The 21,799-nt window shown below is 47.4% G+C and overlaps 1 protein-coding gene across 2 annotated transcripts; it reads left to right on the top strand.

Annotated features, from left to right (window-relative positions):
• Positions 1–8,653: 8,653 nt before the first annotated feature.
• On the top strand, positions 8,654–21,458 carry CTSE (cathepsin E). Of its 2 annotated transcripts, XM_006741810.2 has the most exons (9): positions 8,656–9,446; positions 10,095–10,251; positions 10,825–10,942; positions 11,886–12,004; positions 13,937–14,136; positions 16,122–16,244; positions 17,448–17,589; positions 17,670–17,768; positions 20,656–21,458. In XM_006741810.2, the coding sequence occupies exons 1-9, from the start codon at positions 9,379–9,381 to the stop codon at positions 20,818–20,820; spliced, it is 1,191 nt and encodes a 396-aa protein (XP_006741873.1). In that variant the 5' UTR covers positions 8,656–9,378; the 3' UTR covers positions 20,821–21,458. The 2 variants fall into 2 exon arrangements, with proteins under 2 accessions (XP_006741874.1, XP_006741873.1); XM_006741811.3 differs by lacking the exon at positions 17,448–17,589 and having other exon boundaries at positions 8,654–9,446.
• The last annotated feature ends 341 nt before the right edge of the window (positions 21,459–21,799 follow it).

Raw genomic sequence — 21,799 nt, 5'->3', positions numbered from 1 at the left:
ATGTGCCGGCATAATAGGACCTACAAGTAAGTGGCGGAACCCCTGTGGACTCTATTTCAAATATAAGAAAATGAAGCCACGTGCTAGGAGTGGGGGGGAAACTTGCCTTCCGGGCCAGGCACATCAAGTTTCGAGTCCTGACCCTGTGCTTCTTTCCAGGCGGGCGATCTTGAGCCAGTTATCAGAGCTCTCTGAGCCTCAGTTTCTTTATCTGAAAAAATAAATAATGTCTACCTCACAGAGCTGTCATGAAAATAAAGTTAAAGGAGAAAACATTTATGAAGCCAGTGCTTAATAAAAGTTAATCCCCCTCCTACTTGCTGCCACCCAAATTCCTTTATCCGAGAACAAAGGGTATGATTATAGATTACATGGTATGAGCAACACATTTGTTAAGGTGTAATCAGTGATTCAACATGTATTAAATACACAGGAGTTCTTACTCTGGCCAATTAAAGATTCTGAGGCCTTTATATGCCCAAGGCGAAGGGCATCTCTAGTCAGATCAGAGAGCTGAGGAAAGAGAGAAGGGGTAGGACAAAAGTCAGGGCAATAGAGACCAGACACGTCCAAGAGAAATGTAACACAAGTCACACATGAATTCAAAGTGTTGTAGTAACCACATTTTAAAAAGCAAAAAGAAACAGTGGACATTAATCTTAATATATTTTATTTAACCCAATATATTCAAAAAATGATTATTTCAACCTGTACTGATATAAAAAAATTTTTTTAAAGATTTTTTATTTATTTGACAGAGAGAGACACAGCGAGAGAGGGAACACAAGCAGGGGGAGTGGGAGAGGGAGAAGCAGGCTTCCCGTGGAGCAGGGAGCCCAATGCGGGGCTCGATCTAAGGGCCCTGGGATCATGACCTGAGCCGAAGGCAGACACTTAACGAACTGAGCCACCCAGGCGCCCCTGATATAAAAATTACTGGGATATTTTTTGTTCTCTTTTCCTATCAAGTCCTCGAGATCAGTATGCATTTCACACCTGCGACACCTCTCAGCTCGGACGAGCCACATTGCAGGTGTTCACTGTACTGCAGGGGGCAGGTGTCGACAAATCCCCATGGGCCCACCATTGTGCTGGGATTTGGAGGACCAAAATGTCTAGACCAGGGCATGGCTGCTACCCTCAAGGTGCTCATTGTCTACTTTGGGATCTAGGACAGGTGGACACATACGTCTGTCTGTCCCAACAATACACATTTGCCTGTAGGCTCCCAAACAGCTCACCGTAAAGCACCAAGCTGGCAGCTCCATCCTTCTCCTATAAGCCTTTCGACATACCCCAACCACAAGGACAAAATTCCTCTCCATTATCTGTGTGCACAGTTGTCAGCTTATGCACCGATGAGGGGATTGAGGGCGCATCACAGCACCCTAGCGACCACTGTAAGGAACGGTGGGCGCCTTGCTCTCATCCCTTTAAGCCACAGAGTGTCGACTCTACAGCGGGCTTGCCTGGATTCCAGACAAGCTGGAAGAAACTGAAAGCGAACTCTTAACGCTCCCCGGAGCCACTTACCGGACTCCTGGAGGTGCAGCATCAGCAGCGGGAAGAGCCTTCCGTCTTGCAGAGGCAACTGCCTTCACCGTGGCTGCTCTCCGCCCTACCCCATCCTCCTGCCCTGGCCCCTCCCTGGAAAGCCTCTTCATTTCCTCCACTGCCTGGCTGGGCCCGGAGGGAGACTCACACCCCCGGAATCAGAAGCCAATGGCTGATGCAGCTTGCAGAGCAATCTTCATGCCGTGCAGGTGTGGGCCCTGGCAAAACCACAAACTGAGATGTGCTTTAGATTCCCTAACATTTTTTTGGAAACACTATCTCCCCTTCCGCATCTCCACCCCTGCCCACACCCTAAGGTCCTTCTTTATTCCTACTGAGACGGGGCGTCTGGCTGGCTCAGCTGGAAGACTGTGCGACTCCTGATTCTCAGGGTTGTGAGTTTGAGCCCCACATTGGGTGTAGAGTTTACTAAAAATAAATAAACTTAAAAAAAAAAAAAAGCTATTCCTGCTGAGAAACTAATTCATACTAAGGAGTTAGTGACTCTATGAGCCATCTTTCCCAGGGATATTTGCATTTTTAAAAGCCCAAATAAATAGCTAAGATTTATTGAGAGCTTGCTGGGGGCTAGGCACTAGGCTGAGAGGAGAATGCCTTGCTCTAGGGGAAAAGTGGACAATGATGGAATTCCAAGCAGGGTGGAACAGAGGTATTGTTTAAAAGCACGCTCTGTAGACAACTCCTGTGGAAACGTACCCATGGGGAATGGTCACTGGAGGATTAAAAGGCCTGTGCTGTTTTCTTCTCTAACTTTTAGATTTTAAAGCCATCTTCATTATTTATGGATTGGTGGGGGAGAAGGATTAAGTTGATTTGTTTTCCTTCACTCCTTCACTTAATAACTATTTGAAAGCCTACTCTAAGCGAGGCACTGCTAGGTGCTGGGGATACAGCAATGATCCAACTAGCAGAGCTTTGCTCTCAGGGAGCTCCCAGCTTAGTGGAGACACAAGCAATAAACACAACATGCAAAGTGGGCAAGGAGCGTGATGGAGAAAAACAGAGTGGGGTGGTGGTTCTTCCGATCTAGGTGGCTGAGGGGTCTCTGGGAGGAGGGAATGTGGTCTCCTGCATCCCCACCGGGCTCCTTCCCGGCTTCTTCGGCTCATTCTCCCCCTCATCCACCTGCGGGCTTCAGAGCACATCCTGGGGCTTCTCCTCCTCCCCATCCCCGCACTCTCCCTGGGCATCCTCGGCCCATTTCATGGCTTTAACCACTTTGTATTTGCTGATGTTTCCTAAACTTATATCTTCAGCCTAAACAAGTCTTATGAGAGCACAAGACCCACATACTCAAGCATCAATCTGATATCATCACCCCTGAGAAGTCTACCAGCACCTCAGAAGAATTTGTCCAAAACAGACCTTGATTCTCCACCTCTCCGAACCTGTGTTCGCTCCCCTGATCTTGTACTCAGTAAAGAACACCATTATCCCTCCCCACCAAGAGCTCATATCCAGAGTTTAGGAGTCATTAACTTATTTTTTTTGCATTTAAAATGTTTTTGAATAGGTAATTGTGGTAGGCAGAATAGTGGCTCCCAAAGATGTCCACGTTCTAATCCCTGGAATTTATGACTATGTGAATTACATGGCTAAGCTGGATGAAATCAAGGACCCCAATCATGGGGAGATTGTCCTAGATTACCTAGGGGTGATGGGGCTGAATCTAATCACACGATTGCTTAAAAGATAACTTTCCTCCACCGTGGTCAAAGGGGGAGGAGTCTATGGAGACATGCAATCTTGCTGCCTTTGAAGATGGAGCAAGGGGCCACGACCTAAGGAATATAGGCAGCCTCTAGGAGCCGGAAAGAGCAAGGAAACGGATCTTCCTCTAGAGCCTCCAGAGAGGAACGCAGCTCTGCTGACCTTTATTTTTACACAGTGAGACCCAGGTCAATCCTCCCACCTACAGAGCTATCAGAGAACAAATTTGCTCTGTTTTAAGCCCCTGTGTTTGTGGTCATTTTCTATAGCAGCAATAGAAAACTAATAAAGGAATATAGTCACGTGAAAACTAATGAAGTAATATAGTCAATGACTCGAAATTCAAAAATTACAAAATGGTATACAACAAGCCTCCTCGCCCTGCCCCACCCACCTAGTCCCCTCCCCAGAAAGTACCCAGTGCTCCCAGTTTCTTGGTATATCTTACCAGGGATATTTTATGCATATGGAAGCAAATGGGACTATAAACATTCGCCCCCTTCCGTTTTATAGAAATGGTATAGCATACTGCACATACCGTTACATGCTTTTTAACCCAACTATATAGACTAGAGGTTCTTCTTTGGAGCTTTTTCCTTATTTTGTGATGGTTCCATAGCGTTCCATCGTACAGCTATACCATAACCATTTAGCTAGTCTTCCTGACCCCCTATTTCCAAGCTTTCCCATCGCAATCAACGTTTGATGAATAAATAACCTGGACCCAACAACTGTTCGCACAAGCTTAAGTGTGTCTGTGGGACAAATTCCCAGAGTCGTTCTTGATCCCTCCTTTCCGTTGTCCCCATCCAATTCAGGATCAGGGCCCATGGGTTCTATCTCCAGAACAAATCTAAGCTCACCACTGCTTTCCCGGTGTTTCATCCCCACTCCATTCCAAGCCACTGTCACCTCCTGCCACCACCCCCCAGCGAACATGCATGTGAGAGTTTGGTGTGGGAGGCGCTCCATTTCCTGTCCTTGCTTCCCACCCCTTGGGCAGAAAAACTTGGAGCCTTGGATTCTTGTCTCTGAAAAAATTCAGTGAGACTCTGTGTCCCAATTTTTGTGTGAGTAAATGAGTGTTGTTTGCCAAGGCTTTGGAAAATGGGGCTCCGTTTGGAGACTCTCCGATCAAAGAAGCTTGTTAAACCAGAAAGGAAGATCAGACAAGTATCCCAGTGTCCTGGAATAGACCTCATCTTAACTGCATCTTTAGTACGTGTTTTCCCTCTGGTGGGTTTCCAAGGCATTTAATGGACTAGGAACAAAACAAGACTTTTTAGAAATGGAGACAAACACACTTTACAAAGATCCCGAGATTAAAGTTCTGCCTTTTTTCCTATTCAGCCACAGCCTAAATCCTACCCTGGGGGCGCTCACAGAAGTTCCAGAATGGAACCAGTTCTGAGGCCAGCAGAGCTGGTACGGGAAGGAAAAGATTCAAGAGCACTGTCAGCTGAGTCCCCTGGTGCTATAAGTCTGCAAACGAAAACTCACAGAGATAATGAAGGAAAGGCATCGGATTTCTGTCACAATTGTGAAGTATACTCTCTCTTCCCCTTATAATAAAATTTTAATCTGGTATTTATTGCACACTCACTGTACATCACCCATTTTCACGGATGCTTTTATCAATCTTCCTAACAAACTCATTGTACAAATAAAGAAACTAAGGGTCGGAGAGCACTTTCATTTCCTAGCCTTTATTTATTTATTTTTTCATTTCCCAGCCTTTAAATGGTCGAGCCCCTGGTCACACAGGAAGAACTGAGGACAGGCAGAAGTCTTGATCGCTTTCCTGAACTGTTAAAAGACACAAAAGGGCGGATGGTCTCCACAACGTATTTTGGCAAGTTAATACGTACAGTAACATACGTATAGACTACAGACGGCAGTGGGAGTTGTAAACGATCACAGATTCATAGAGAGATTAGTTGGGTTCAAGCCCGGTTCCATTACCACCAGGTGTATGACCTCGGACAAATTCCTTTACCTCTCTGGTACTACTTACCTCTTGGGGTCTTTGGGAGAATTGCATGAGTGAGGATGTTTAAAGCACTTTGAACGGCGGATGGCATAGAACGGGCATTAGTCCATGTCCGGCACCTGCCCTGGTCTGTATGGCGTAGCGAGGGCCCCGGTATTAAGTGCTAATTGGGTGTCAAGCGCTGGGCTGAGTGGCACATAGAAAGCCCGCCTCCTGAGGATGGTCTCATGGAATCCTCACATCATCCTGCAAGGAAACCGTTCTTCCTTTTCTGCAGCAGAGCAATCTAATGATCCCAAACAACCCCAATATCACACCTCCACCTAAGTGGCAGGGATGGATGCCAAATCCTGCCTCGTCTGGCTTTCAAAGCCTGGGCTCAGTAACAAGCAGAGAAACGGATGCTGTTGGCATGCTGTTCTTCCTGCTCACAGGTACAGGACAAGTGCACATGCACACACGTGCAGCATTCAAGTGACAGACCACCCCAGTGCCTGTGTCCTCTGTAGGGTGAACTGCAATCATTTCTGGTCTGAAAGGCACTTTCCCAGAATAGGGTTGACAGTGGTTTTGGAAATGACTCACACTAACTGAATTCTTGACACGGCAAGATGCTGGAGACATCGGATCTTTCTTTTTTCCAGTTGCATGAAAACAAGAGGCTTTGCCAAACCAAAGCAGATCAAGCCACTGGGAAAAGCAAGTCTTTGTGTCAGGAGCTCTCTCAGCAACAAGCAAAAAATAACCTTAAACTTTTAGTTTTCAGAAGTCAGCATCTGGGTCAGGGGTAACTAGCAGAAGGGGGTATGGGGGGCGGTTTGCACCTGTCAGCAGTACAGTAATGATCCTTGCGGAGAGGCTCCTTGAAGGCAAAATAGAAAATATTTGCCAAAAAGAAGCAATGACAAGATTGCTCATCACACAGCTCCTCACCACCACCTGCCACCCTGCACACACCCTTCTCTCTTCTTACAATTAAAAGGCCTCAAATTTTCCATCACGTGGAAAATTATTTTCTCTCCCCCTTTCCCCTCTCCCCCTCCCTCCCATCCTCTCTCTTGGTCTTTCTCTCCCAGGAAGAAATTCTCGAACGTCAGACCCTCGAGATCACCCAATACAGATCATCAACTTTAAAGTCAGGCAAACCTGGCTTTGAATGCTGATTACAGCACCTTATGCAAGTTGCTTAAACTCTCTGCGCCTCAGTTATCTCATCTGTAAAATGGGCTTTAAAATAATACCTACCGGATAGGTATGATAAAGCTGATGTCCACAGAGCACTGAGAAACCATCCTCTTATTGTTAATTTATCTTCTCAAACTGAAGCTCCAGAAACGAGAAGTTGATTGGACGGTGTCCCACCAAGAGCTTTCAAATGTTCTGGAAACAGGCAAAAAAGCTCTGCATCCGACCAGCCTCCAGTCCACATCCCTGAGGATCCCTCTTTCTTTCCAAAGAGCCTCTCTCAGTGCTGAAGGATAGGATCCTTGCCCATACTATGGCCTGTTCTTGTCAACATGGTACCATTTCACCCCAAATGCTCTTCTCTCTCTTTTCTTAAAGGACACACACATACACACACCAACAGGCATATATCCAAAGGCTTTTTTTTTTTTTTTTACAGTAGCCTCCATGCCCAGCGTGGAGCCCATTGCAGGTTGAACTCCTGACCCTGAGATCAAGACCTGAGCTGAGATTAAGAGTCAGACACTTAACCAACTGAGTCACCCAGGCACCCCCAAGGGCGTTTGTTCCCAAATCATCCACAGTGGTAACGATGATCATTCTGTAGCAGAAAGATCCCCGGACTGGGAGTGAGGAGGTCAGGGTCCTAACCCTAGCTCTGCCACTAAAGGAACCACATGTTCCTGGGGCTGTCACTCTGCCTCTCTGTGCCTCAGTGTCTTCGTCTGCTATGTAAGCAGGCTTGCCGTAATGGCAAGAAGTCTCCCGGTGCACGGTTTTTGTTCTGTTTTGTTTTGTTTTAAAGATTTTATTTATTTATTTGAGAGAGAGAGAGAGAGAGAGAGAGCACATGAGAGGGGGGAGGGTCAGAGGGAGAAGCAGACTCCCCGCTGAGCAGGGAGCCCGATGCGGGACTCGATCCCAGGACTCCAGGATCATGACCTGAGCCAAAGGCAGTCGCTCAACCAACTGAGCCACCCAGGCACCCCTGGTGCACGGTTTTTATAGTGAAGATCTTCAGTCAGATGACATATTACAGTTTCTCAAGTACTTCCACATACCATATTTTGTGTTTTTAATCCTCCTTAAAACTCAACAATGTATGTAGGGTACTCGGCAGATAGCAAATCTAAGGTACCTAGTGGTCAGGTAATTATGGGCAAATCATGACAGAGCAAAATGCCAAAATGAATTATCTCAATGTCTAGCCTCTTCTGGCTCACGCTGCCCTCCTGGGGGTAGACATCCATCCCCAGTGAAAGGTCAAAGAGAACTGACAGGGGGTAAATGTTGAAGAGGCTTTATGCCCTTGGGGTCAGGGCTTCAAGGGTCCAGGCTGTTCCCTAAGTCCCTTTGATGGCCTTTTAAACATTTTTGGAGCCCAAGGCAGCGCTCCACTTAGCTCCAAACTCCAAGTTAGTCTGTTGCTTGGGCTTCTAAGATGGAAAGCAGAGCCCACGGCAGCAGCTAAAACACTGCCAGATCGCTGGCTAGTCAGAGCAAAGCTGACCTGAACCCTGGTTCTCTGCCTACACTCCAGAGCCTCGACTGCCCCGGTTCTGGGTCATGGTCAGGGGAAGGTGCTCCTCCCCACCACCCTCCGTCCTCACTCAAGGCGATAAAGCCCACCCTCTGTTTAAGAAGTGAGATGGCCATAGAGATGGGTTCATAGCAATAGCTAATCATGCTGGGATAACCAAGCGCTGAGCTCCACCGCCCCCTACTCACCAGAACAGACTGAGGGTCCTGCTGTCTGTGGACACTGTTACGCACTGACTTGTATCCCCCCAAATTCTTACGTTGAGGTCTTAACCTCCAGTACCTCAGAATGTGACTGTATGTAGAGATCAAGTCTCTACAGAGGTTAATTATGTTAAAATGGGGTCTTTTCAGTGGGCCCCAATCCAATATGACTTCTAAGGAGCAGAAATCAAGACACAGACACACACAGAGGGAAGAGGGAAGGTGGCCATCTCCATAAGTCAAGGAAAGAGGCCTCAGGGAAAACCAACCCTGTCTATACCTTCATCTTGGACTTCTAGCCTCCAGAATCCCGAGCAAATACATTTCTGTTAAGCCACCCAATCTGTGGCAAGTTGTTATGGTAGCTTTAGCAAACTAATACGGGAACCTGCTCCAGAACCATGCCCCCCACCACGTGCAGGACCTCCCACTCCCCCTGCCCAGGACTGCTTCTGTATTTTCCAAACCTCCCTCCACCGGATTCATCAAGTCCTTGGGATGCAAAAAACTAGCTCCCCAAGCCCAGTCTCCCATTTCAGGGGCTTTGAGGAGTGCTAGTCTCTGCCTCAAAGTGGATGGAGGGAGGGTCAACTGCCCTTGGGGCTCCCGAGGGAAAAAGGGGAGAATAGGAAATACAGAGAAAACAACCTGATTGGTGTTTTGAGTTAGAATCCTGTCCCACAAGTGATGACTGGTCTTCTACCCACTTCTGGCTGGGAGTCCTCAGCCAGACCACTCGTGGTAACACGTGGGTGGAGAGGGCCCAGGGCCCAGGGGCACAGTGCCCTCTCAAGGAATGACCACAGGGTCTCTAGGGATCAGGGGAGGACACCAAAATTTCTGGGAGAAGTTGAAACTGCATCGCTGTCTTGCTCTTGGAGGGCGCACAGACCCCCAAGTCCCACCCCAGATCCACGAAGCCCCCACCCCTGCCCCTGCTGGAGGGAAAGGGGGGCTGAGGGAAGGAAGTAAAATGCCCTGTTACACACGCTGTGTTTGTTCTGGGCCTGGTTATTGACGCAAGAGGCCTTATCATTGGGTCCTCAGACTAGGCTGGGCAGGGCGGATCTGAGAGTTAGGGAGATTTGTGCCCACTGGCCTGTGGGAAAGCAGAAAGGAGAGGGGGCAAGGAAGGCCACGGCAGAGCAAGGAAGAAGCTGCTGGTTGGGCTCACGATGAAAACACTCATTCTTTTGCTGCTGGTGCTCCTGGACTTGGGGCTGGCTCAACATCAGCTCCACAGGTGAGGCCACGTCCCCAGCACTGCGTCCGGTGGGGGCAGCTGCCTGCCCTCAGGCTTAGCGCTGCCCTGGGAGAGGAAAGCTGATGGGGAAATGAAGAGGAGAAGAAACTGAGGGCTGGGAAAAGTGGCCATCTTGTGTTGGCCTTGACCCGCAGCCCACGACAAGCCATCCCTCTGCCCCACCTCTGATGGAACTGCCTGCCTAAGTCCCAGGGAGCTTCTCACATTATTAAAGAGCAGGAACCTGCAGCTTTGGTTGGGAGCTCAAAGGACCGAGTACTTGCCCAAGGGACTGACCATGGCTGCCTCCAAGAGTCTTTCTGTCCCTTTAAATCAGCCCCTTATGAGGTTCATGCACAACTGCAGATGGTTTTCCTAGAGGACCTCAAAGAGCTCATCTCTGAGAGGGAGGGCCACTTCAAGTCAAAGATTTTGAGATTCTTCAGGAGCAGAGACAAGACCGACAGGCCAGGGGCAGAGAGGGCACTAATTCTCGCCAGACTGTGGCCCATTCTGGCAACTCTGCTGCCTTGCAGATCTTCTCCTGTGTAATCTCCCAGTTTACCTCTGGAAAAATGGGGTGGGGAGAGGGGAGGGTCTGAGAGAGGCAGAACTGCATCTCTGTCTCACACGGGGCCTTGTCCTCAGGGTGCCCCTCAGGAGGCATCAGTCCCTCCGGAAGAAGCTGCGGGCACGGGGCCAGCTCTCTGAGTTCTGGAAATCCCAGAATTTGGATATGATCCAGTTCACTGAGTCCTGCACGATGAACCAGGATGCCAACGAGCCCCTCATCAACTACTTGGATGTGAGGCATTCTGGGGCAGGGGCTGGGGAAGGGGGTGAGGGGAGGAGCATGGCCAGTGTCAGCTGGCCAGCTCAGCAACACTGAAGTAAAGGCCAGTGTGGATTTCTCCTCTAGGATAACCCATAAGGACTGATCCCCTGGGTCCCCATGGATTTGACCGAGCAAGCCCCAGTGTGCCCAAATGTGTAGAGCTCTCTGCAAAAGAAATGGCATCCCAAACAGAAGGGCCCTGCTGTGTGTCCTTGGCCAAATGATTTAACCTTCACCAGCTTCCCTTCCCTGATTGTAGAACAAAAGGATTACTGCCTCTTCTGCCTTGCTCACAAAGGGATTATGAGGAGTAACGCAAATGAGAGCTAAAGAAGTAGTAGAGGGTGGGAGACTTGATTTGATTTCCTCCCTTGTAGCCCTTTGTCTGCTCGTTCTGCCTTCTGTTGCCACTCCCCAGGCTCCGTAAGCTCCAGTCTGTGCTAGCCAGGGTCTGGTCCCAGAGAACTCTCCCTAGGCCCCCCGGTGAGCACCTTCCCCTTTCCTACCACCCTCACTCGGCTCCCTTCCCTCCCTCCCCTATAGATGGAATACTTCGGCACCATCTCCATCGGCTCCCCGCCGCAGAATTTCACCGTCATCTTTGACACTGGCTCTTCCAACCTCTGGGTCCCCTCCGTGTACTGCACCAGCCCAGCCTGCAGTAAGTAGGGCCAGGATCCCCAGCAGGGAATGGCAGCTCCAGAAACTGGCCATGCATGCCACACCAGCTTCCCCTCTCCACCTCTGAGTCTGCCCTGGGACTACCTACGGTGGAAACAGGGCTGGGCCAGGGAGGAAGCTAAAATTTGATTGCTATCCAAGCTAGCAACTTTCATACTGACCAGAATTAATAGGAGAAAACTCAGCCACCGAAAATACAAACTCAATACAAATCTTTGAATACTGCATGACTCACTCCCTTTGGAACACCCAAAAGAATGGGGAACGTTCCATTCAAATGTCTGTTTCTGGGCAGGTAGGTGGGTTGGGTTCTAGTGCTGACTATTCACCCGCTTCAAGAGGGCTTGGTGGCCTATCCCAGGATATCAGAGGTGGGGCTGGTGGGGCACGATACAGGGGTGGGTCAGTTTGGCCAGAGGTAACTCAGGTGTCTTTGTTAGCATTAGAAAGGAAAGAGCTAAAGAAAGATGTCTGAGTCTATGCTGGATAAGTTCTAGAGACAGGATGTCTCAGAAAACCCCTAGATTAGGTGTCTACAGGTTGGGCAAGGAATTGAGAGTCATTGCCTGGAGCGGCATTTGTTTATCCCTGGGATTCTTTTGAATGCCAGGCTCTGACCCCCACTAGTTGACAGAGACTTCTGCTGGCGCCTGATACATGACGCTTATCTCCGTGTGCCTCATGAGGTCACTGTGTGCCACCATGTTTGCCCAGGGATGACTAGTTGGTCCCCAGTTAAGCCACCACATGTGGCTAGAGAAGAATGTGGTACCTCACTAAGGTGGGCCATGGCCAACCTTTCTCGAGGCCCCCTCTCAATCTTGGGAGTTGAGGGAAGAGATCCTGCATCTGTGGGGTCTCAGGGCAGGAAGGAAGGCAGCGAGCTGGTGGCCCAGGCAACAGCGGCATTTTTGCTTTTCCAGAGACACACGCCAGGTTCTACCCTTCCCAGTCCAGCACATACAGTGTGCTGGGGAGTCATTTCTCCATTCAGTATGGGACTGGGAGCTTGTCTGGAATCATCGGAGCTGACCAAGTCTATGTGAGTACAATTCCTTCATCTCTTCTCTTTGGGCCAGAAACTTGGGATACAGAATATTGTTCAGAGCCTTTAGGGGAACACTTTCAGATCTGCCTCAGGAAGAGGTGGAAACAAGGAGCTGGCTTCCAGGGAAAGGGGGAAGCCTGGCCAGGCAGGAGTAGCACTCCCTGCTTGAACTAACGGCAGTGGGCCAGTCTGCTCAGGGTGCTGGGTTCTAGAATGGCAGCACGGAGGAATACCACAGAGGAACAGTGCACAGAGCAGAAAGCCTGGGGGGCAGCCTTTCGAGAATGAGTTAAGGCAAAAAAAAAAAAAGAGTCAAAGGTGCTCTCAGCGCAATAAGGCAAGAAAAAAGAAACTAAGGGCATTAAGATTGTAAAGGAAGAAACTATGTTGTATTATTCACATATGACAAGATTCTATATGTAAAAAATCCAAAAATATCTACAGACCATTGGGATTAATAATTATTAACAAAGTTGCTGAATACTAGATAAACAAACTCGTTTGTATTTCTGAATATCAGGAAAAACAAATGGAAAATAGATTTTTTAATGACATTACTTATAATAACATCAGAAACATCAAATACCTACAAATAAATTTAACAAAAAATGTGCAATATCTCCACTCCAAAACCTGGAAAACGTATTGAGTGAAATTAAGGAAGATCTACATAAATAGAAATGACTCAGTATTTCATGACTCAGTATTATGGACAAGTCGAAGTTTTTTCAAATCGATCTATAGATCTTAATGTCACCTCAATCAAAACAACAGAAATTGATGAGCTAATTCTAAAATGTATATGGTTATGTAATACACCAAGACAATCTAGATAAAGAAAAACACTACGAATATCAAGACCTATTATAAAGCTATAGTAATTGAGACAGTGTGGTATTGCCACAAGATAAGCAAATAGACAAATGGAACAAAATGGAAAACTCAGGGGCGCCTGGGTGGCTCAGTTGGTTAAGCGACTGCCTTCGGCTCAGGTCATGATCCTGGAGTCCCTGGATCGAGTCCCGCATCAGGCTCCCTGCTCAGCGGGGAGTCTGCTTCTCCCTCTGACCCTCCCCCCTCTCATGTGCTCTCTCTCTCAGTCTCTCTCTCTCAAATAAATAAATAAAATCTTTAAAAAAAAAATGGAAAACTCAGAAACTACTCTGAATTCTGTTGACCATGAGACTGGCAGTGGAGGAAATGAGAGTGTGTTTATTAAATATGGTGCCAGGTCATTTGGATATCCATAAAGTTAAAAAAAAAAAATCTGGACTCCGACCTCACACATTATCAAACTTCCAATACATTGTAGATGTTTTACCTCTAGGCATATGTCCAACAGAAGTATGAGTGCATGTTCATCAAAAGTCATGGCCAAGCAGCACTGTTAGCGATAGTCACCACAGGAAACAACCCAAATACCCATCGATGGTAGAATGGATAATGACGGTTATTCATACCATAGGATACTGATGACATTGAACGAAATTTCAACATAGTACACTACATGATGTTGAGTGACAGAAGCCAGATAGGAAAGAATTCATCCTGTATGATTCTGTTTATGTAAAATTCAAGAAAAGGCAAAAGCAGTAGATGTTGGAAGCCAGTAGATGGGTGTTATTGAGGAAAGGTACGACGATTAGCAGGGTGCATGAAGCGGCTTCCGGTTTGGGAGCTTGCTGACCAGGATGAGTTTGTGAAAACGCACCGAACTGTACACTTAGGATTTCTGTATTCAACTTCAATTTTTTTTGAAGTCTACATAAAAAAAATTAAGGGTGTGGGAATGTGGTGAAATCACTGTGCTCATTTAATCAAGTTGGGTGGGGGAAGAATTCACTTCAGACCAGAGGGAGAATCCGGGAATCTGAGACTGTACCAAAGCTCTCCCAAGCAGTTTTATTTCAGGCTTTCTCCCGTCAGGTGGAAGGACTGGTTGTGGCCGGCCAGCAATTTGGAGAGAGTGTCACGGAGCCGGGCCAGACCTTTGTGAACGCAGAGTTTGATGGAATTCTGGGCCTGGGATACCCCTCCTTGGCTGTGGGAGGGGTGACCCCAGTGTTCGACAACATGATGGCGCAGAACCTGGTGGATATACCCATGTTCTCTGTGTACATGAGCAGGTAGGCCTGGCAAGCCCACCAAGGTGAAGGTCAGTTACAACCACAGGGAGACAACATGGGTGCAGCTCAAAGAGCGCTAGACTTAGCAGTCAAACACCTGGCTTGGATCTCTTGCTTGACCTATTACCAGCTGTGTGACCTTGGGCTTACCCTCTCTGGATATTGAGGAAATGGGGTTTGTCTCACTTTGTAAACTATACCGCACTGAACCAATAGGAGGAATCTCTGGGGTTGGATATTCATTTGTGCAGTGAATAAATGTTTATCAAGCTCCTATTGTGTGCCGACCACAGTGCTGGGCACGGGGAGCATAGTGAGACGAGGAAGACAGTCCCTGCCCTCAGGAAGCTTGATTCCTGTGGGAGGAGGCAGGAAAAAATTCCAAAGGAAGCTGACGATAAAATAATGGGATGTTAAGGGCATAATAAGATGCAGAATTTACATAAAATAGAATATTATTCAGCCTGAAAAAGGAAGGAGATTCCAACACAGGCTACCAGAGAATGAACCGTGAGGACCTTATTTCAAGTGAAACAAGCCAGTCACAAAAGGACAAATTGTGCATGAGTTCCCTTACACGAAGGTGCCTGGAGCAGTCAGATTCACAGGGACAGAAGGTAGAATGGTGGTTGCCAGGTGTGGGGGGAGGGGAAGGAAGCTGTTGTTTAATGAGTATAGACTTGTGGTTTCACAGGATGAAAAGGTTCTGGAGACTGGCTGCACCACAGCATGAATAGCCTTCACACTACTGAACTGTACATTTAAAAATGGCCAATTTATGCAATTTTTTAAAAAATTGCCTCCTGTAGTTGCAAAAGGTCATGTGGCTCACCGGCCTCTGGCCACTCTTGCCTGGGATCCTGAAAGGGTCATCTCACCTTCATCCCTACATAGGACAGAGATTTCTGACCTTTCTAACTCCTCCCCGGTATATCTGGCCTCAGCTTACCCTGTTTTCACGCAAGCCCATTTCCCTTGTTTTCCACTTCCACGTGGAGAGCCTTGAGTTTCCTTTATTAAACTGCATGGCTGTAGTTGGGACCAACTACGGGGCAGAACTGTGAGCAAGATGGCAGGTTGCCCAGACCCCTCTGCTGCCCCCCTGCTCCCTTCCAACCCGGAAAGACAGAGGGGAAGATGGGAAAGAGCAAAGGCTTTGCCGTCTGGCTGACGTGGACTGATGCCCCGAGGCTCAGTTTCTTCAAATGGGCACAAGATTGATGTAAGAAATAAATAGGATTAAGCAGGTAAAATTCTTCGCCCAGGGCCCTGCACAAAGGCCGTCAACTAATGGCGGTTCTTCCCCCCACCTCCCTAAGTCTGCTTTCCTAAGATGCCCACAATACCCGGTTCCTTTCCCCTTTACCACCAGGCCTCGCAGCGCCCTGAGTTTTGTATTTTTCTGATCGTTTTCCTCCTAAAAATGAATGTTTCATGTCCTATTTCCCCAGAATCCTGTTAGGTGCCAGATCACACTCTGAAAAATCAACACCAATGAAAATTAATAAATTTTCAAGTTCTCATAAGTCATGTTGCATTCCCATTAGCTTCCTCGCCTTAACACGATGGAGTGAATCATATAGAAACTCCAGGCACCACCAAAACAATAGTGGGAAAGATACTTGGTGGAAAAGGCTTTTTGGGGATGCATAAGTCACACGGTGTGTGCATACCCCAATGGTCCTAGCCTTGGTTCTTCATGAGTTCTGCATGACCAGAGTAGTTGTCCCCATCTACCTCCTCCCTAGCCCTTTTATCCAAGAAGCAAGAAGACATTCACAAGTCATCAAGCAGAGCTATTTCTATACTTCTATCCTTCTGCCCCAAAAAGGCCAGATTAATCAACTTGCAGTAGTTGGGAGCCCTGGTCTCAAAGCCCAGGCTGATATTTCTGCCTGTCTGGTTACTTGGTGTACATGACCAGCTTGTTCCTAGGGTATCCCAGTGGCCCTTCCCTGACAATCTGTCTTTTTCTTTCCCTGCAGTGACCCAGAAGGCGGTGCAGGGAGCGAACTCATTTTCGGCGGCTATGACCACTCCCATTTCTCCGGGAATCTGAACTGGGTCCCTGTCACCAAGCAAGGCTACTGGCAGATTGCCCTGGATGCGTGAGTATTCTCCACAAAGTAGCTATGATACAGACAAGAACTCAAGACGGACACAAGGCCAGTTGAATTGAAAAAGAATTTCATTGAATTGACCTGAATCAGTGTGCTGGTCCCTGGGAGAGGAGCCTGAGGGCTCGTCGTGTGAAGCTGGAAGTGTGGAGGTGCTGAGCAAAGGTACAGGAAGGGGCCGCGGTTGCCAGGGCAACAGGCACGAGGTACCACATCTCAGCTTCCCTCCTGGTACGCATGCTGCGCCCTCAAGTCAACAGACAATAAATAAAAATCCTCCGCCAATTACTTGGGGCTCATTTAACGTCAATTCACACATAGGGCCAGGGGTGGGTGACATGGGGGTACAGGAGTGAACTGGACTCAGGTTTTGCCTCCACGAAGCATGTCCAGAAGATGAGACACATACACACCACTATCATTGTAAGGTGGAGGTGGTCAGTGTTCCACAAGACGTGCCAAAGGAGTGGCCTGGCAGACAGGGCAAGACAGCTTCTACCTGAAGAACTCCTCAAGCAAGGGTTTCATGAAGGAGGTGACATGGACTGGGCCTTGACATCCATACGCGCAGACGTGTGGCGGGGCGGGCATGGAGCAATCAGGGACGTGGGACCAGATGCCTGTCACATACTGAGCACTGTGTCAGATAATGCAGGAATTTAAAGAAATGCAATTCAGGTTTCAGTTCCGCCAAGAATAAGCTTCTGCAAGGTGAGGGCATGTGCTAGTCACTGGGGATGTAACAGCGAAAAGCCTCAGTGCTCACTGTCTACTGAGGGTTTTTCAAGCCAGAGGGACTTACTCATTTATGGGTCATGATCTCATTTTAGGGGATCATGACGTGCATTTTTAATGAAATGGAATAAAATAGAAAATATCAGAGTACACTTCACATACTAAGGTTGAGCCCTGTTTCGTGACATTTTTATTTCATGTGTGTGTGTGTGTGTGTGTGTGTGTGTGTGTGTACTGGGTCCAAAAGTAAATGTGTTTTCTGGTATGGATCTCAGTCACAGAAAAACTGAGAAATACTGATGTGTGAGACAGTCAAACTGGAAATCATTTGTATTTGAAAGCCCAGCAGGGGGTGAGAGCTGCTGGGGAGGCTGGGAAACTTCAGGGCTGAGGGGAAGGGGGACAGCTGGGGTGGGGGTGGGGGCAGGGGTTGGCTGATGACATTTTCTTTGTCCTCAGAATCCAGGTGGGAGGCGCGGTGATGTTCTGCTCCGAGGGCTGCCAGGCCATTGTGGACACAGGGACTTCCCTCATCACAGGCCCCTCAGACAAAATCAAGCAGCTGCAGAAGGCCATTGGGGCCGAACCCATGGATGGAGAAGTCAGTGCCGCCTGGGGTAGGGAGGAGGCGGGAGCAGGGGAGCGGGGAGGCCTCTAAATGGGTCCTCTGTGTTGTTTTAGTATGAGGTGGAGTGTGCCAACCTCAACGTCATGCCGGATGTCACCTTCACCATCAATGGCGTCTCCTACACCCTCCAACCAACTGCCTATACCCTGCTGGTAAGAACTGTTTCCTTATTCTTCAAGTCATAGGGCCTTCCCCACGAGCCCACCACTTCCTCTTTTCGGTCACCTATACCCAGACTGCATCTACCCCGAGCCCCGCTCCCATCTTCTCCTGCACTGAAGGGGCGTTCCCTCTAGAAAGGACAAAGTTGCCTATGGGGGAAAGACCACCAGGCTGGTTCTCTCTCCATTCCCATCCAGCCATGAAGCAGCAGCAAACCTTGGACAAGCCATCTAGTGAAGTTTTCCGACATTGTCATGTAGGACTTTTCAACTGACCAAGTTTAATCCCTCAAACACCCAGTAAGATTGGATATTATTATCCCATTCTGTGGATGAGGATATTGAGACTTGGAAAGTTAAGAGGCTCAAGATATGAGCTACTTGGGGAGGAGGTACGGAATGAGGTTGTATCTTCTCACGTTCAGATTAACGTTCTCCTCAAACCAGAAAGGGTCTTTTATTGCAGTAGATTCCTAAGTTTGTAGGATGAGGTAGAAAGGGAGTCCCTGGGGGGAAATCTATGATCGATTCACACCACAGTTGACCCAGATTTTCAATATCACATGCCGTTCTTTGGTGACACTCAACACACTAACTTTACCGGAGAGTCACCCACAGCACCAGGGTGATTGCGTCAGAATGGAGGTGCTGAGGTGTGGAGCACTTTAGGGACTTACCTACCCCTCCACACACACCTTGATCTCCATTAACGCTTTCCCCAAGCCACCAAGCATAAACAGACAATGCAAGTGAAAACAAATGTTCTTTTAAAGTTTTTATTTAAATTCCAGTTAGTTAACATACAGAGCAATATTAGTTTCAGGTGTGCAATATAGTGATTCGACACTTCCATACAATGCCCCGTGCTCATCACAAGTGCCCTCCTTAATCCCCATCACCTGTTTCACCCATCCGCCCACCCACCTCCCCTCTGGTAACCAGCAGTTTGTGCTCCATAGTTAAGAGTCTGTTTCTTGGTTTGTTTCTCTCTCTTTTCCCCTTTGCTCATTTGTTTTCTTTCTTAAATTCCACATATGAATGAGATCATATGGTATTTATCTTTCTCTGACTGATTTATTTCGCTTAGCATTATACTCTCTAGCTCCACCCACAACATTGCAAATGGCAAGACTTCATTCTTTTTATGACTAACATTCATATATATATATATCCCACATTTTCTTTATCCATTCATCAGTCTGTGGACATGGGCTATTTCCATAATTTGGCTATTGGCTATTGTGGATAATGCTGCTATAAACATCAGGGTGCATGTATCCCTTTGAATTAGTATTTTTGTATTCTTTGGATAAATACTTAGAAGTGCAATTGCATAAAATCCTAGAAGGTAACACAGATAGTAGCCTCTTTAACACTGGCCATAGCAACTTCTTTCTAGATATGTCTCCTGAGGCAAGGGAAACAAAAACAAAAATAAACTATTAGGAACTCATCGAATAAAAAGCTTCTGCATGGTGACGGAAACAATCAACAAAACTAAAAGGCAGTCTGCAGAATGGGGGAAAATATTTGCAAATGACATACTCCAGTAAAGGGTTAGTATCCAAAATATATAAAGAACTTACAAAACTCAACACCCAAAAAACAAATAATCCAATTAAAAATGGGCAGAAAGCACAAATAGACATTTTTCCAAAGAAGACATCCAGTTGGCCAACAGACACATGAAAAGATGTTCAACATCATGGATCATCAAGGAAATACAAATCAAAACTACAATGAGATACCACCTCACACATGTCAGAATGGCTAAAATCAACAAGGCAAGAAACAACAGGTATTGGAGAGGATGTGGAGAAAGGGGAACCCTCTTACACTGTTGGTGGGAATGCAATGTGGTGCAGCCACTCTGGAAAATGGTATGGAGGGTCCTCAAATAGGACTACCCTATGGTCCAGCAATTGCACTACTAAGAAAACAAATGTTTCACTTTAAAACACAGCTTCATGTCAAGCCCCCTAAGCTTCCCCAACAAAGGGATTCTGGAGCTGCCACTATGAACACCAAACTGGGGACAAGCTAGACATTTTAACTGTGCCAAGCTCATCAGCCTATATACCCTTTGGCACTCCGGTACCCTCATACTCTCCCACCTGCACCCTATGTGAGTCCCTGCTCACCCCACTTCCTTCCCTATGCCCAGCGTGGTGCCCTTGTCCTTTTCTGCCAGGAGATTTCAATCAGAGCCACCTCAGTCTGCCAAGAATGCTGCAACAGAAGTGCATGGTTATCCCCTTCCTCTCAAGAAGGTGCTTTAAGCTCTCTGCAAACTTCCCAGACCCTCATCAGCAACCTCAAATCTCAAATGGTTGTTGGAAAGCCCACACCCGCCTGGTAGACCCCAAGTCTTTGCCAAACTAGAAAGTAAGGTTGGGGGACGTTCCACTCTCCTCACAGGACAATGGATGCCTACTTGCCTTACACCTAAAAAAGGATTCTTCCCCAGAACATCAAGAAAACAGCAATGTAATTTCTCTCCCTTAAAAAATTAAGTTGAGCTTCGCTAGAAACTGAAGAAACCAGAACTTAAGCCAAGATCTTCTAAAGCCAAACCTTTTGCTCTTCCGATCATGGAACAAGGTTTCACTTTTCCCAGTTATAAAATGGGAGGCAGGGAGCATGTATGACAGATGAACAGTTCTCAAAATTGTAGAACTTAGAAGCCCAGGTCCACATATACAAAATGGTGTGAACGCAAGTGGAGGTGTATGAAGCGGAAGGAAGAACCAACCAGCCAACATCATGACCGACCAAGGCCGTTCGGTATAGTCACAATCACTACCACACAGTACAGCCTCCAGGCAGCCCTACTTCCCTTTCTCCCTCTATGTCACTTACACCTTCTTTCCCACCCCAGGACTTTGTGGATGGAATGGAGTTCTGCAGCAGTGGCTTTCAAGGGCTTGACATCCAGCCTCCCGCTGGGCCCCTCTGGATCCTGGGTGATGTCTTCATTAGGCAGTTTTACTCAGTCTTCGATCGTGGGAATAACCGTGTTGGGCTGGCCCCGGCAGTCCCCTAAGTCGCGGCCTTGTGTTTGAGCCTGGCTGCATGACACCCCTTAGAAATCCAGCTGTGCCCGTTCGGTTGGGGCATTCTTCACAATGGTCAAAAAGTCATTTTCAGGAGGATACAGTTGTTCTAGAGCTGCAACTTGAATTGGGTCCAAATAGAGCATGAGAACACACACACACACACTGATACACTTCACACACACCTCACACACACCGCATACACACCACTTCCACCGCCATCATGACGGAAGAATTAAGTTGTATGCCCATACTTTTTACTGCTTGTTGCTAACATTTTCTTTCGGAAATCTCCAGACATGTACACAAGGAGAGATTATAGCACAATAAATCCCCATGCAACACCCTCCCTCCCACCTTTCATAACTCACATGCACGTGGCCAGGCCTGTTTTATCTGCACCCACCCCCCCCTCCGCTACCCAGCCCACCTACCTGCATTATCCCGAAGCAAATTCTTAGCATCGCATCATAAATCATCACATCCAAGATTTATCCATAAATCCTTGTAATATTCTTAAATAGGCAATCAGTGTTCAAATGTTCCCTATTGTCTGGGAAATGTTGGGTCATTTTTACCAGTGACTTGTGTGCATTAGTATGCAAATAAAGTCTTCAAACTGCATTTATTTGAACTGTCTCTATGTCTCTTTCCATGTGTAGAGTTGACCGCATTCTGAATTTTGCAGGTTGAAATCCAGAGGTATCATGCAACTTGGTTCTGAGTCCATCTTTCCTACAAAATGGCAGTTGGCTCTAGGGCCTGGTTTTGTGGCAAGAATATTTCATCCGTAGTGCTGGGTACATCCCATAGTAGCCCATCAGGAGGTAGATCATGCCTGGAGCCTCTTTATTTACAAGGTTAGAACTGACGAGTACGTTCGGGAGCTGTTAGGCTCATCCATCCATCCATGACCAGTTTCCTTCAGCATTTTACCCAAAGGTTTCTGCAACCACTAATTATCATTGC

This window comes from Leptonychotes weddellii, chromosome 6 (genome assembly GCF_054177405.1).
Source record: "Leptonychotes weddellii isolate Sample4059 chromosome 6, ASM5417740v2, whole genome shotgun sequence".
Lineage (NCBI taxonomy): Eukaryota > Metazoa > Chordata > Mammalia > Carnivora > Phocidae > Leptonychotes > Leptonychotes weddellii.
The sequence above is the reverse complement of the archived record's forward strand: the minus strand, read 5'-3'. Positions and strand labels throughout refer to the sequence as shown.